Source organism: Oncorhynchus mykiss, chromosome 4, assembly GCF_057628025.1.
Source record: "Oncorhynchus mykiss isolate SJ-2025 chromosome 4, ASM5762802v1, whole genome shotgun sequence".
In the NCBI taxonomy this organism is placed as follows: domain Eukaryota; kingdom Metazoa; phylum Chordata; class Actinopteri; order Salmoniformes; family Salmonidae; genus Oncorhynchus; species Oncorhynchus mykiss.
Window position 1 is genome coordinate 15032583 of NC_143025.1, and position 16905 is coordinate 15049487.

At 40.9% G+C, this 16905-nt stretch overlaps 1 protein-coding gene and 1 non-coding gene across 3 annotated transcripts; both read left to right on the forward strand.

Annotated features, from left to right (window-relative positions):
* The first annotated feature begins 1090 nt into the window (after positions 1-1090).
* Positions 1091-16012, forward strand: cdhr5b (cadherin related family member 5b). 2 transcript variants are annotated; one of them, XM_021598852.3, is made up of 15 exons: positions 1091-1340; positions 5328-5503; positions 5713-5763; positions 6318-6407; positions 6688-6774; positions 6891-6989; positions 7145-7321; positions 7514-7604; positions 7798-7895; positions 8319-8525; positions 8811-8924; positions 9071-9137; positions 9333-9494; positions 12910-13085; positions 13481-16012. In XM_021598852.3, exons 1-15 carry the CDS (start codon positions 1250-1252, stop codon positions 14039-14041), a joined length of 2247 nt encoding a protein of 748 aa, XP_021454527.3. In that variant the 5' UTR covers positions 1091-1249; the 3' UTR covers positions 14042-16012. The 2 variants fall into 2 exon arrangements, with proteins under 2 accessions (XP_021454527.3, XP_021454528.3); XM_021598853.3 differs by lacking the exon at positions 9333-9494.
* On the forward strand, positions 12149-12202 carry LOC118945896 (U7 small nuclear RNA). Its single transcript, XR_005041051.1, has one exon. It is a non-coding gene; the product is annotated as a U7 small nuclear RNA (small nuclear RNA).
* Positions 16013-16905: the final 893 nt, after the last annotated feature.

A 16905-nucleotide genomic window follows, 5' to 3' on the forward strand; every position in this document is an offset into this window, starting at 1 on the left:
TTCAAAGGTCCTCCAGCCTCTCTCATCGAAACGATGAAACAATCTTCTCCTAATCATTTCCTTATTAATGTCATGCCCTGATATGTTTCACCTGTCCTTGTGCTTGCCTCCACCCCCCTCCAGGTGTTGCAGATCTTCCCCACTTATCCCCTGGGTATTTATACCTGTGTTTTCAGTCAGTCTGTGCCAGTTCGTCTTGTTTGTTTAAGTCAACCAGCGGTTTTCTCAGCTCCTGGTTTTCCCCAGTCTCTATTTTTCCTCGTCCTCCTGGTTTTGACCTTTGCCTGTCCTGACTCTGAGCCCGCCTGCTTGACCACTCTGCCTGCCCCTGAGCCTGCCTGCCGTCCTGTACCTTTTCCGCTACTCTGGATTATCGACCCCTGCCTGCCTTCACCTGTCGTTTGCCTGCCCCTGTTGAAACCTGATAATGAATCTGATGTCGTTTTGAATTCTGCCTTACGGTGTTTGGCCCAAGTCTTAAATACATTTATGGATGTCATATGGATCTAATTCTCCCCAAATCATTAAAGTAGTGTCTGCAGTAGTTAACATTTATATTTGGATAGTCAGTAATATAGGCCTTTGTAACTCCTGATATTTGTTGTCCTCATGTGGATGGTTGTTGTACATTTACAGCATACAGTCATGAAGTTTGTTGCTACTGACCAAAGGCCACCACACATTCCTGTTTTCATTGTCATTCAGACCCGGTGGACTAGTAGTTCCATATTAGAAAATATGACAAATATATCAAATCATTTTTATATGGGATTAATCCTCCAAGTTTAGGGAGGTCATCATGCCTCACATGATTTCTTCTTACAGGTTATTCACTATACTTTACAACAGTTGTGTTCTATTCTCTGGACACTATAGCTTATAGGACAAAAAGGTCCATCCCTTTCCCCCATGCTGCCCTCAAAACAGATAATGTGCAATTTCTCATATAATGATCCGACAACCTCAAAAACAGATCCGCTTTCATGTAGGAGTGGCTCTTATTATTGTATGATTTCTCCACAACAGATTTGTATCTTTATGAGGGGGGAAAGTCCACCAGAGACATGCTCCTCTCCTCTGATCATAAAACAGCAGATAAGCCTTATAGTCACAAAGGTGGAGACTAAAGTCAGTCCTCTCTCCTCAGGCCATATAATCACTGCTTTATGCGGACAAGTACAAGTCGGTACAAAAGCCCTGCTATTCCTACCTTATTTCATTAGGATCGATCGGACAATTGAACAGGGCAATGGAGAAGAAATATCCACACTTTACTTTGAGGACCTTGTTGAGCTTTCTGCTTGTGTTTTTGCTTCACAGATCAACTGAAGCGCAACAGAGTAAGTATTTCTAAACTGAAATGATTATTGGACATTGACAGGGACACAGCTTCAGGGTCTGCAGCTTTTGGAATATGTTTCAGATTGGTTGTCCAATGACTTTTTTTACACTTCGAATTTGGAATTCTAATTCTGGAGTTGGAATGTGTCCCAAATAAAATATATCATTTTCTCAGTCCTTTAAATCACCAATGAAACTAAGGCTATGTATGTATTACCTGTATTTTCTTGTTATTTAATTACACAAACCGTAAGGCTATCTATCCACCTGGCACAAACTGGTTGTTTCAATGTAATTTGCCAGCTTATAGTGACGTGGAATCTACGTGGGAAATACATTGGATTTGAAAAAAGTTATCAACGTAAACTGTTGTTTTGAGGGTAAAATTTCAACCACAGGATTATGTCATCCCGGTAACAAATTTTCAACATAGACAAACCTTGTATAAAATATGTTGAATTTGTACATTTGAAACAACATCTGCTCTTCAATGTAATATCCACTGTAGTTGATATTACACTGACTACAACCAAAGTGGTATCATGAGAATGATTGTTGAGAAATCTTAACTTAATAGATTCACTGTTGCTATCAAAGTCATTCCAAAGGCTAGACTCAACAGAGGGACCGAGCTCCCTGCCATCCAGGACCTCTATACCAGGTGGTGTCAGAGGAAGGCCCAAGAAATGGTCAATTATAGTGGATTTATCAGTGGTGACAGTGTTTCCTAGCCACAGTGCAGTGGGCAGCTGGGAGGAGGTGCTCTTATTCTCCATGGACTTTACAGTGTCCCAGAACTTTTTTGAGTTTGTGCTACAGGATGCAGATTTCTGCTTGAAAAGCTAGCCTTAGCTTTCCTAACTGCCTGTGTATATTTGTTCCTAACTTCCCTGAAAAGTTGCATATCATGGGGGCTATTCGATGCTAATGCTTATTTAAGATGATGAGGAAGGCACTTTTAAAGAATAACCAGGCATCCTCTACTGACAGGATGAGGTCAATATCCTTCCAGGATACCCGGGCCAGGTCGAAGTGTTTTAGGGAGCATTTGACAGTGATGAGGGGTGGTTGTTTGACCGCAGACCCATTACGGATGCAGGCAATGAGGCAGTGATCGCTGAGATCTTGGTTGAAAACAGCAGAGGTGTATTTGGTGGGCGAGTTGGTTATTATGATATCTATGAGGGTGCCTGTGTTTACGAATTTGCGGTTGTACCTGGTGGGTTCATTGATAATTTGTGTGAGATTGAGGGCATCAAGCTTAGATTGTAGGATGGCCGGGGTGTTAAGCATGTCACAGTTGAGGTCACCTAGCAGCACGAGCTCTGAAGATAGATGGGGGCAATAAATTCATATATGGTGTCTAGGGCACAGCTGGGGGCAGTGGGTGGTCTATAGCAAGCGGCAACGGTGAGAGACTTGTTTCTGGAAAGATGGATTTTTAAAAGTAGAAGTCTGAATTGTGTGGTCACATACCTGGATAGTAAGACAGAACTATGCAGGCTTTCTCTGCAGTAGATTGCAACACCGCCCCCTTTGGCAGTTCTATCTATGTTATAGTTAGGGATGGAGATTTCAGAGTTTTTGGTGGACTTCCTAAGCCAGGATTCAGACACGGCTAGTACATCCGGGTTGGCAGAGTGTGCTAATGCAGTGAATAAAACAAACTTAGGGAGGAGGCTTCTAATGTTAACATGCATGAAACCAAGGCTTTTACGGTTACAGAAGTCAACAAATGAGAGCACCTGGTGAGTAGGAGTGGAGCTAGGCACTGCAAGGCCTGGATTAACCTCTACATCACCAGAGGAACAGAGGAGGAGTAGGATGAGGGTACGGCTAAAGGCTATCAGGACTGGTCGTCTAGTGCGTTCAGAGCAGGGAGTAAAAGGAGCAGGTTTCTGGGCGTGAGAGAGTAGATTCAAGGCATAATGTACAGACAGAGGTATGGTAGGATGTGAGTACATTGGAGGTAAACTTAGGCATTGAGTAATGATGAGAGAGATATTGTCTCTAGAGATGTTCAAACCAGGTGATGGCACCGCAAATGTGGGAGGTGGAACTAAATGGTAGGTTAAGGCATATTGAGCAGGGCTAGAGGCTCTACAGTGAAATAAAGCAATAATCACTAACCAGGACAGTAATGGACAAGGCATATTGATATTAGGGAAAGGCATGCGTAGCCGGGTGATCAATAGGGGTCCAGTGAGTGGTTGGGCTGGCTAGAGACACGGCGATTCAGACAGCTAGCAGGCCGGGGCTAGCAAGCTAGCAGAAGGGCCTTAGAGGGACGTCTTGACGGGGGAAAGTCTTTTTTAGCCTCCACGTGCGGTGACGTCGATAGACCAGTTATGGTGGATTAGTAGGGTTCCGAGTAGCAGAGGGGTCCAAGTCCAATTGGCAAAATAGGTATAATGGCCCAAGAAATTGGCCGATGGATCTATACAGCTAACAGTCCAATATGCTCTAGACAGCCAGAGGGCCGTGGCTAGGGGACGACGCGATGTAGAGGCCAGATGAGTACCCCCTCGAGCATACTACGTCATAGTCCAGTCGTGAAGGATCGGCAGGGTTCCGTGCCCCGTGCCGGCAGTAGAAGGTGTCCGGGTATTTTGGCCCACTAGTGGCTGATGGGCCTCTTTAGCTAGCCGGGAGAAAGGGCCTAGCATTGGCTAGCTCCAGGCTAATTGGTTCTTGTTCCGGGACCAACGTTAGCCAGTAGTCACTGAGATAGCAGCTAGCTAGCTGCGATGATCCAGGTGAAAATGTTCAGAGCTTGCGGTAGGATTCCGGGGATGTGGAGAGAAAATAGGTCCAGTATGCTCTGGTTTGAGTCACGTTGTACAAACTGGCGAGAGCTTTCCGAGCTAAAGGTTAGCTGATGACCGCTAGCAGTGGTTAGCTGACTACTAGCTAGTGAGCTGGCTAGCTTCGTTTGGGGGATTTCGGATTCGAGGTGAATAATACTTTAGATAAAAACAGATCCGCACCACATTGGGTGAGGCGGGTTGCAGGAGAGTGTTTTGAAGTTGAGGTTTAGAAAAAATATATAAAAAAGATATGCGAAGAAAAATATATAAAGGGATATATACACGGGACAGGACAAGACGAGGACAAAAGATGTCTGACTGCTACGCCATCTTGGATTCAGGATTTTTGCAATACATTAAATAGCCTTTTAACTTTTCTACAGGTTAACAAATTATATGTTGGATTCATGTCTCCATCTCAACCGTAATATAAGTTAAATACATAAAATAATAGGATTAAGCTAGTGGCCCAGATCTAACTATCCAAGCAATAGATAAATCTCCTTTAAATGTTGATTTTTGGTTGCGTTGTCAACCAAACACAATTCAATATTACTTTTGTTAGGCAGTAAATAGCCTAATGTTAAGGATATCTTGAAAACGAATGTAACAATATTTATTCAACCTTAAAATGAGTAACACATCCATGACCACATGTTGAGGTTACCCTAATGTAAGTATAAATGTCTTCCTATGTAATCATAGAAAGCATGCTTGTTCAGGGTCGCAGGTCTGTGGAAATCTTCACAATTGCTGTAATAATCTGCACAGAATCTCAAACAGCATTGATCACTTAAAGTATGTACTTTAATGTAACACATTAAGTTGTTTTATGAATAGAAAAGATCTGACATTGTACTACCATTTGGACTTTGTTGTGCTTTTAAATGGTTGAAAGTGCTGTGATAACACATTTAGAAGTCAACAAACTTCTGACTGTCTTTTTGAGTTGGTGAAAATAGGTTGGAATCTCATTCATCAACGTACTGTATCTACCAAATGACCCAATTCTCCATGTTTAAATGACGTGGTGTGCCCAGTGGGATAATATCCATAGAGTTCAAACACATTTAGCTTGAATGATACTTTCATTGAAAACAGACAATTATTTTACTTTATGTTACATAATTTGGGTATTGTTCAGTCATTGTTATACGTCTTTTCTCTCTTCCATTGCAGTATGCTCCATGCCTGGGGCAACGCCTCCCACTATTAGAGAGAACAACGTTGTTGGTGCTGTTGTGACCACAATCACCACAGAGGAAGGAGTGACCCTAACTATTGTCAGTAATCCTGCAGACTCTTTTGGTCTGAATGGCAATGATCTTACAGCGATAAAAGTTTTGGACTATGAGGTATGTTATCACTTTTTTAGCATTAATAGGTTTTCATCTTGGATCTAGATTAAGCTACGAAAGGCACATGTGTTGTTGGGTACACTTAATTCCCTTGGCTCTGCTGGTGCCTTTTCCACATTAATTAGCCCTTTTCTTGCAGTTGATTATGAATATAGTCAATTGTATAATGCAGATGAGAAGTTGGTGTAATTTTGTTTATTTCACAGACTAAAACATCTTTCACCATTGACCTTCTTTGTGAAAAAGGTGACCAATTTGTAAGTGCACTTTCTTATACTTTTAATGATCGATATGTTATGGGAGTGGCTAACCTATGGGCAAGCTGGACCAATAAATACATTATTTAGAAAAGTAATTACAATAAAAAGTAATGTCCATAATACATTGATTGACATTATAATCAAAATCATTTGGATTTGAGATTCATTCAGTCATAACTGGGGGTTTTGGCTACACACTTGTGTATGGTAATTTTATGGAATAGACATACAGACTGTACACTGTACATTTAGTTTACTATCAAAGTGTAAATGGAGAAATATTCCAAACTGCATTCCATGACATTTTCACGTGTAAATAGCACTTGATTTCTATTATACAGTATACCTGTAGGGCTCAAGGGACAACACTCCTTTAGAGCAAAATTACTTATAAAATATATATTCAAAGCTACTGTGACCCTTTTTGAGGTAAATCCCTTAAATATTGTTAGATTTATAACATATGGCATGCAATATTAAACTTAAGTTAAACCTAATTTTACTCATATACCTCTATGGAGTCAGTAATTCAGATGTGATCTTCATTCCAGCTCACTCTAATAGTAGTGGTACTTATTGAGAATGTGAATGACAACCCGCCAGTATTTGCAGAAAGCCAGTACACTCTCAATGTCGATGAGGTGAGTGCATATTTCTTTCTCGGTTAGTGTACTTCATTATCAGTCATAGGGAAGTTAAATCACGTTTTTAGCTAATCAGTCAAACAGTTAAGATAAACAGTTAAGCAGATAAACAGTTTAGCAGATAAACAGTTTAGCAGATAAACAGTTTAGCAGTTGGTATACTAGCCATGAGTACTTTACCATATTTCTAGAATCCTGTTAAGGTTTCATGTTAGAATGTCTGATTTAATTTACTCTATTCTATATATAAAACATATTTAAATGTTCTTTGGACCAGTTGTCACCTGTAGGCAAAAGTGTCGGTGCATTTGTAGCAACAGATGCAGATAAGGATCGACTCTATTACAGCCTAGTGCCAGATACAGTAAGTCCCCATCCTCATCCTGTCTAAATATGAGAGTGAATACTAAAATAAAATGCTCCTCCCAGCCATGCATAACTTATCGAAAAATAAAATAACATCTTATTAAATTCTCACAGGAGGGTTTTAAACTGCAAGAAAACAGCCCAAATATACTAGTGCAACATGTTCTTGACTATGACGCAGTGACAAGTGTGACACTTATATTATCTGCTCAGGTGAGTGCTTGTTCTGTTTTTATAGTTCTTGTAATGAAAGTGATTGATTGTTTGGGGCCGTGGAATAATAAACTGTATTGGTTGAAACCATCATCTATTTGACGGCATCCAAGCTTTAGATCTTCACCGAGTCCTTTTGTTGTGGTTTTTTTTAGGATACCCCCACATCCACACCACCTTCATTCACTGCCACAGCCACTATCCATGTCAACATCATGGACATTGACAACCGTCCACCATGGTTTCAGCCCTGCACAGAAACCATAGTTGACATGTCCAAAATCTGCCTCAGCTCTGGATATACAGGAACAGTCAACTTAACAGAGCAAGAGGTGCGTCCACCATCCTCTCCCCTCAAAAACAACAACGTTGTTATAATCTTATAATACATCTGACTAATATTCACAATCTACTCAGTACAGCTAGCCATCATTGTGTGTTTAGCTTAGCCCATGACATTATTGGATTTAAATAGTAGTGACAGTAGCCACATTAAGTAATGCAAAGTCTCATTTACGTCCCAGGTTGGTGCATTGCCATTGCTGCCAGGTCCGGTGCATGCCATTGATGGTGACAAAGGCTTAAATGTGCCGATAATGTACACATTTCCAACCGGTAAGCATCATGAATATTCAACATTTTACATGTAAATACTCTCAGAAATATCACGATCATTGATACTGACAGACTCGGCTATAATTCACAGAGCAACTATCTCACCTATAGGCCTGGCCAACAACACATTTCTTCTCCAATGAAAATACAACTACTAACAGGGCTCTCACGTTTCTTTTTTTCTCTTTTTAAGGGTCTGAATCTGACATTTTCCAGATCAATCAGATCACTGGGGACATCACCATGTTGAAGGCGGCAGATATAGCGGGTCCACTGACCTTAACAGTTTTGGTAATTCAAAGTTTCTCTGAATGAATCCATAATGTCCATATAGACCTCTGCCAACCATATAGTCTATACACACTTAGAAAAAAAGGTGACATCTAGAATTGAAAAGGGTTTTTCCGTTGTCGCCATAGGAGAACCTTTTGAAGAACTCCTTTTGGTTCCAGGTGGAACCCTTTTGGATTCCCTGTAGAACCCATTTCACAGAGGGTTCTACATGGAACCCAAAATAGTTTTACCTCAAACCAAAAAGGGCTCTCCTATGGGGACAGAAGCAGAACCCTTTTGGAACCCTTTTTTCCTAAGAGTGTGTAGTTAATAACCTCTTATTGCAATTAATATAATTATGCAGTTGACATCACAGGATTATGTTTTTGCGGCACAGATACAATCATTGATAGAAAATGTTAACGCGGTTTTTATTCTCAGGCTTTACAGACATCCAACGGTGACCAGTTCGCGACCACAACGGTCACTATCGTTGTTGTGAAAAAGAGTGTGAACCCACCGCAGTTTGAGAAGATGGAGTATGAGGGCTTCATCTCTGCAGACGCGGGCGTAGACAGCATGGTTCTGGAGAGCAAAGCCTCCAACAGGCCACTCAAGGTCCAGGCCAAGGACACAGACTATGCTGATGTAAGGTCTATGGGTCTATTCCCTTGTGTCGGTAGCAGTGAAAACATATCGCACATGTAAAGTACAGATCTCAGACAAAAGGTTGCAATTAATGTGTGACTTCGATATTTATTGGAGATATTTAATTTTTATAGAGACCTCAAATATGCTACAGATGATATTGATATTGATATTGATCACACTAACTCTAAATATGATCTTTAGTTAGCTTACATTTCCCATTTCAGGGACCTTATTTCATGGTACCCCTATCTAACATTATGGCTAACCAATCCTTCTCTACAGGGCATCAACCCTGATGTGAGATATGAGGTTCAGGGAAGCACTGAATTCTCCATTACCCCGCAAGGCTTCATCCTCATGACTAAAAACGTTATGCCAGGCACTGTTTCCATGAATGTGAGTGTGTTCTGTTCCCTTTAATCCAAAACAACAACCTACAAATAAACTAGAGTAAAGTCAACTGAAGGTGTTTGAGTAAGATGTTAGAAAAAACGATCTTGTACTTAGACTTTCAATGTTTAACTTTTTTATTGTTTGCTCAGTTGCATGCCATCGACTCATCCAATGCAGAATCAACTACAGCATCTCTCAAGGTGGAGGTCATGCCAGGTAAAACCCATTAATGTAGCTAATATACTTACATAGTTATAAATAACACTAGTTGCCTATCACCCTCCCTGCTCTCCATTAATTACACGCAAATCACGTGCTATTGCGCGCCCTATGTCATTCTCCATGCTATGGAGGGACAGAGATGGGGAGGGGATCCATGCTGAACAGCTGCTGACACTGCTCTCCTCCCAGGGATTACAACCATGGCCCCAACCACCACTGACATGGCCACCACTGTTATGGCCACCACTGACATGGCCACCACTGACATGGCCACCACTGTTATGGCCACCACTGACATGGCCACCACTGACATGGCTACTGCCACCCATGCCGCCATCAACTCCACAACAGGTACCCACATGGAAAAATACTACAGTTTACTATAGAATATTATAGTATTTACTATAGAATTCTCTAGTAAACTGTAGTAAATGATAGTATACTGTAGAATACTATACTCCACACTGTAGTATCCCTCGATCATGTCTAGTACTTACTTTAGTATCTTGTAGTATACTGTAGAATATTATACTACACATTGTAGTATCCCCCTTGATTGTGTAGCGCTTACTTTATAATTTAGTAGTATATTGGAGAATACGATAGTAAATGCTACAGTATTATCCAAATTTAAACACTGTAGTACTAAAGTGAAGTAAATAATGCAAAAACACTACAGTGTCTGCTAAAACACTATAGTTTTTAACTATAGTAATACTACAGCATTTAAATTGCATACACCCCACCCATTCCTATCCACCATATCCCAATTTCTGCTACCCATGAGTGATAGAGTATAGACCACACATTGTGTTCCCTACAGGTTACACTGAAACACCTCTGTCCATCATGCTCCAGATGTCAGACTGATATAAACTCAACCTCACATTCCACACAACATCAACATACCTCACTTATAAACACAACGTAACCCTGATTAACATGTGCCCTATCCCCAACCCTTACCCTAATCTGGGTTCGGATCCTCCCCCTCCCCTCCCACTTACTAAACATAACACTACTATTGGCATCTACAAACAGTTCTTTACACTTTTACCTTTCTAAACTTTGCTACTATTTTAACTCTTCTCCCACAAACTACTTTTAACTCATCTAGTTGGCACTCTTCTTTCCTTTATTAACAAAAATAAAGAAATATATAAAATATAAATACAATAGAAAATGTTTGAATTTAGATATGAATTCAAATGTTTTTTTTGCTAAAGGATATGCATTCAGTGGTCAGTTTAGTAGGTACACCTCCCTGTTCATTAAAATGGTTCACTCCTACAGACAGCGAGTCACATGGCAGACAGGCATCGAGGCATTCAGTTACTGATTGAAAGTTAGAATGGGAAAAACGAGTGACCTAAGCGACTTTGAGCTTGGAATAATCGTCAGTGCCAAGCACGCCAGTTCCAGTATCTAAGAAACGGCCGGCCTCCTGGGCTTTTCACACACAACAGTGTCTAGGGTTTACCGAGAATGGTGCGACAAACAAAAAACATCCAGTCAGCAGCAGTCCTGTGGGCGAAAAAACAGCTTGTTGATGAGAGGTCAAAGGAGAATGGCAAAAATTGTACAAGCTAACAGGCGGGTCACAAACTAGCAAATAGCGTCTCAGTACAACAGGGGTGTGCAGAACGGCATCTCGGGAATGCACAACTCGTCGGTCCTTGTCACTGATGGGCTATTGCAGCAGACAACCACACCGGGTTTCACTTCCATTAGCTAAAAACAAGAAGAAACGGCTCCAGTGGACACGCGATCACCAACACTGGACAACTGAAGAGCGGAAAAACTTTGCCTGGTCTGACAAATCCTGGTTCCTGTTGTGGCATGATTATGGCAGAGTCATAAGCCTATTCCTGATTGAAAATATTTGGCATTGGTCCTCAAAACCTCAAAAAGTTATACAGCTGTACCATCGAGAGCACTGGTTGCATCACCGCCTGGTATGGTAACTGCTTAACAGCTTCTACCACCAAGCCACAAGGCTGCTGAACAGCTAATCAAATGGCTACCCGGACGATTTGCATTGACCCCCCCTTTTTTTTTACACTGCTGCTACTCGTTCTTTATTATCTCTTATCTATGCATAGTCATTTTACTCCTACCTATATGTATATATTACCTTAATTACCTCGACTAACCTGTACCCCCGCACATTGACTCGTACTTGTACCCCCTGTATGCAGCCTCGCTAACCTTTATTTAACTAAGCAAGTCAGTTAAGAACAAATTCTTATTTACAATGACGTACTACACCGGCCAAACCCGGAAGACGCTGGGCCAATTGTGCATCGCCCTGTGGGACTGCCTGGAATCATACCAGGGTGTCTGTAATGACGCCTAGCTTTAGACCGCTGCGCCACTCGGGAGCCCTATTTATTGTTGCTCTTTTATTTTTTACTTCAGTTTATTTAGTAAATATTTTTCTTAACTCGTATTTTTCTTAAAACTGCATTGTTGGTTAACGGCTTGTAAGTAAGCATTTTATGGTAAGGTATTCGGCGCATGTGACAAAGAAAATGCTATTTTATTTTGATAGTCAGGATTTAACGTAAGAAGCATGAGTCCACGGCCCCACCCTGCCTGGTGTCAACGGTACAGGCTGGTGGCGGTGTTGTAATGGTGTGGGGAACATTTTCCTGGCACACGTTAGGTCCCTTGATACCATTTGAGTAACGATTCCATTTCAAGCTGTTCTGGAGGCAAAGGTGGGTCTGACCCAGAACTAAATTGGTGTACCTAATAAACTCCCCTCTACCCATGCAATGCACCCTTAATAACAAGCCTTGAGTTAAACACATCCTCCCTCCTTGCCCTCTGACTGTCTTGCCTCCCCCTCTCATCCCATGAAATGACATGGATAGAAAAGACTAAAATCTCTGAACTATCCAATCAGGCTCCAGTCCTTCTACCTACCTACAGGTTATAGAAAAGAGCAGAAGCTCTGAACTATCCGTTCAGACTCCTCCAGTCCTTCCTACCTACAGGTAATGGAAAATTGCTCTTTTTGTATTTGTCCAGTAGGTTTCCTCAAGGAGAAAGCCCCCACTTCTATGTCAAAGATAATCAAATAAAAACGCTGTAGTAAATACTCCAGAAATGTCCTCAAGAACACTACAGTAATTATTACAGTATACTACAATCATGTCTGCAAAAACACTACAGTAATTACTACAGTGAATACTATAGTATATAAATATAGCAATACTACAGTATTTATACCATAGTATACTATAGTATTTTTTCATGTGGGTATCCCCTAACCACCCTTCTTTTTCTCTCAGGAGACCAAACACAACCTCACTCTAATGCCTATTGCTGCTGCCTATGCTTCTTACACAAGGTCACACACAGTCCTTTCGCTTGGCTTGTCAACAAAATCCCAAAATCCATTCACTGATTGTAAAACCAATGTCTGAAGGTTGCAAACCTGCGCTTACCCAAGCTTGCTGAAATTGTACTCACACATAACGTTAGAGGTATTTCTTTGGACATTCCTGTGGTTATTGTTAAACCCCTTCCCTAATTCACCTTTTGTAAGTGTTTTAGGGGGGAGTGGGCCATAGAGATGCATATATACAATATTATACAATATTTTACCATATTTGATTAGTCTCTAGAAATAACGTTTTCCCCGACCAAGATGGCTGTCCTGTAGACATATTAGCTGGATGCCAATGTCCATTCTTGTGTTGTATTTATTTCTGTGAGGGGCGGCATGTTTTAAACATTGTGTTTGACCTTGGACCTGCAGAAGGGGTTCTTGGGGCCCCAGGTGGATATGGTCCTGGGGACATGGCTGCCCTGGGGGCAAGCCTGGCTGTGTTACTGGTGATCTCTATGGTCGTCATCGGCCTGCTCGTCTTCCGCATCCAGAAGGGCAAGACAGATTGGAGGAAGCTGTCAGAGGCCAACATCTTCCGTAGCTCTGTGAGTTCATTCTACACTGCAAGAAGAAATAGCAATGCAAAGCTTCTAAAAGCAACACTCAGGAAAAAAAATGCTATCTTGAACCTTAAAGGGTTATTCTACTGGCCCCATATGATAACCCTTTGGAGAACCCTTTTTGGGTCCAGGTAGAACCCTTTTGAGTTCCATGTAGAACCCTTACCACAGAGGGTTCTACATGGAAACTAAAAGGGTTCTATCTGGAAACAAAAATGATTCTACCTGGAAACAAAAAGGGCTATCCTATGTGGACAGCTTAAAACCATTTTGAAGTGTAGTAATCAATTGATGGCAAAAAAATATATATTTGTGTTAAAGATTTTTGTTCTGCCTCCCTAAATGCAGTCTGTTCTGACTGGTACATTGCTTGTTTACAGCTTGGGAAAGGTCCCGGCGAACTCAAGAATGGGGTGCAGTACACCAACGAGGGCTTCCAGAATGACGGAGACACTAGCAGTGTGGGATCCAAAGGCCCAGAGGAGATGGATGGGAAGCGGTCCATCGGGAATGGAGTGACCTCCAGAGCTGTGGAGGAGACTGTCATGAAGGTCTCGGCTCCCCTGTACTCCAACCTTCTGCTTGACACCAGCAGCCTGGCAGGGTCTGATAAGGCCGACAGCGAGAAGGAGGTGAAGCCCATTCTGACCAAGGAGAGGCGTGTGGAGGAGGGCTACAAGTCAGTCTGGTTCAAAGAGGACATCGACCCCAATGCCAAGGAGGAAGTGGTCATCATACCTGACAATGGGGAGCGGGAAGGTGACGACGATGATGATGATGATGATGAGGAAGAGGAGGGGTTTAGAGAGGAGGAAGAAGAATATGACAACTCGTCACCAAAGACCCCAAAGGTGTTGTTCTCTGATGCTGATATGGATGATGGCCGTGGAGTGAAGTTTGAGGATTCTGAGAAAGAAAAGATCCAGACGTCTGACCTGTGAGGAGTAGAGGGGTAGGCCTGCGCTGGATTTAGCTTGCCTTGTCTGTTTGGGTGGGTGAGCTTGTCTTTTTTCGTTCAGTTGTGCCGGGTAAGCTAAATATTGCGCAATTGGGGCCCCATCTATGATTGTTGTGTAAATTCCACACTAAATATCTGTGTGCGCCATTTCTGAAAATAATACGTACGTCTAAACCATATTGAGATTTCTAAACTTGGCACATGCCCTACAAACACATTTTTATCATTATAATTCAGACCTGTCGTTAAACTGTGCACACATGGACTAGCATTCTAACTCTGTCAGAAAAAGTCCTTTCATTCACCTTTTATAGTGACAATAACGCCCTTTATTTGCTGTATAATTTGGAACTATTGGAATTAGGCCACGTAGGTTTCTGAAAGAAAGAGTAATGGCAAATTTGATTACATTTTGTAGAGGTGTGTGCAGAGTGTTTTAGTTTTTTACAGTGACTTTTTCAAACTCAACATTCATGCTGCCTATAGTGAGTGCCAAGCACTTTATTGATTGTATATTCAAAACAATTTTACTTTGACAGTATGGGTATAGGCTACAGTATTGCTGTGCAATAGGAGCGTGACATCATAGCCTGTTTAAGCCTATACCAAGACAGGAGATAGAAACACAATCATCGATTGGTACACTAAATATTGAACAACAATTTGTCTTTTGTGTAAAACTGTGGGCTGTAGCATTTTACTTAAAACTACTGGCCTATTTACTGTGTTGGCAGACTGTTTTAATCTTTTGCAGTAACATTCTGTATTTAGCAAAGGACTGTGACAACTTCTGAACGAGAAATGATGGTAAATTGTTGTGGACCTGTCAGCAGAATGTCTGACCTCAACAATGTTTTACGTTGACTCTCCCCTCAACCTAATATGCTGGGCTGCCCGGGAAGGTGCAATGGTTATGAAAATAAAATAAATAGGAATAGATTCCTATGTCTAATCATTACTGGCCTGCTTGCAATGCAATACTTCAACCACTAGACAATGTGTGTGCGCGTGGTGTAAAGTTTGCATGGAGGGACATTCTCAAGTTAAATTTGGATATATGCCCAAAAACTGTTTCGGGGTATATTTTGTATGTACGCAACATTTATAAATGAGGCCTCTGAAGTGCTGTACTGTATGTGAAAGAAAGAAAGAAATGCTATTTTCTGCACCAGGATCCCACCTGTCTGAAGCATCACATCAACCTTTTACTGCAGTGGGCTAAATCAGGGTCACACAGAGTGTTTCTTGGTAGTCTTAAACAAATCTACTTTGAAACAAAGTATACACTTCACACACATGGTTATGGGCTTAAAAAAAGAAGACACCTTCATCATGTCAGATATTGAGTTAAAATGTATTCAATTTTGAGCATCCCAATATTACACTTTATATACATCACAGCAGATTGAAATATAACAAAACCGGTTGATGTAGAAACACTGGATTTTCAACAGGTTTTTTTAAATGATGTTTATTAATTATGACATTTTGAAAAATATTAAGAACATTTCACCCATGAGGCCACTAGAGGGCGATTTGGTCATTTGACTGCAGGAATGAGGTTTTAGACTACTATTTTATTGGACAACATGTTAGAACTTCTGCTGCTTTTTCATCAAACCTGGAAACATTTAATCCTGCCATACTTGCTCTCCATTATTAATCATGTGGAACTTTGACCCTAGTACACATCGGAGTCATGCTTCCTTGTTGCTTACCGAAACTCTGCTGTTCACTAATCAGTAACTCGCTTTATTGCTTGATACAGTACTATTAGAAAATGTGTTATCATACACAAAAACAAACAGAAAAAAAAACATTAAGTGCAATGTTTACTCATTTTGTTGTCCCGTTGTTCGGGTAAGATCATTCATGGCTTGAACTTAAGCTTCAATTTTCTTGTATCTTTGTAAATAATGGATGTTAAAAATAAAATTATTTATGTAATAATAAAGAACTCAAGTATGATTTGACAAACCAAATATCGAATGATCATGTCTCACATGAGTTTGATAATACAGACACCTGAATGTAAAAACGTGGCAGTACAGATGCTGATAGCAACAAGTCCACCATTGTTAGTGCTTGTTTATGATAAGGCCCTGGTTACCAGCAGTCTGGGGCTGTAAAGAGCAATAGACTGATGCAAACAAGTGCACTTTGTACTCTAATAAAATAATCATCCATGTACAATAATCCTAGATGTTCTATATTTATGAGAATGAGTACTTCTTAACCCATGACATACCAGGGGAGAACAGGTCCACTTGTCAATCCAATCCATCACAGGGACTGAATGAAAATGTTAGCTATTTGTCACTGCAGTATTTGTGTGGAATTACCAAAATAATGTTGTGCCTAACGACCCCACACGTGTTCATATATCAGCAATATCACTATTATCTAATGTCAAATTCCAAATCTGAATAGGAAGCAATATCCTCATAACATTGAATAATACACATGTATAAATGTACGCAGGAAGAAAAGCATGTAGACGGCATGCTGAGTCCATATAGATGGGGATGCGCTGAAGTGATTCCAAAGTCTAAGGAAAGCACATTCATTTCCTCATGGCAACAGCAAAGCTGTGATAAACATCGCTGTTGGTGCAACTTCACAACTACACCCAATCTGCTGCAAGTACTCTGAAATAACACCACATACACACAAATGCCAAATAACTGGGAGTTAAGAATTTATTTGATTCATTCATCTCTTTACACACAAAAATATCAAATAGAGGTCATGATTAAATAGGGAGATTAACCAGGGAAATGAACACAGGAAAATGCACCCACTTACTCATAAAACAAACAAGACTGAATGCTGTGAAAATTAGTTATG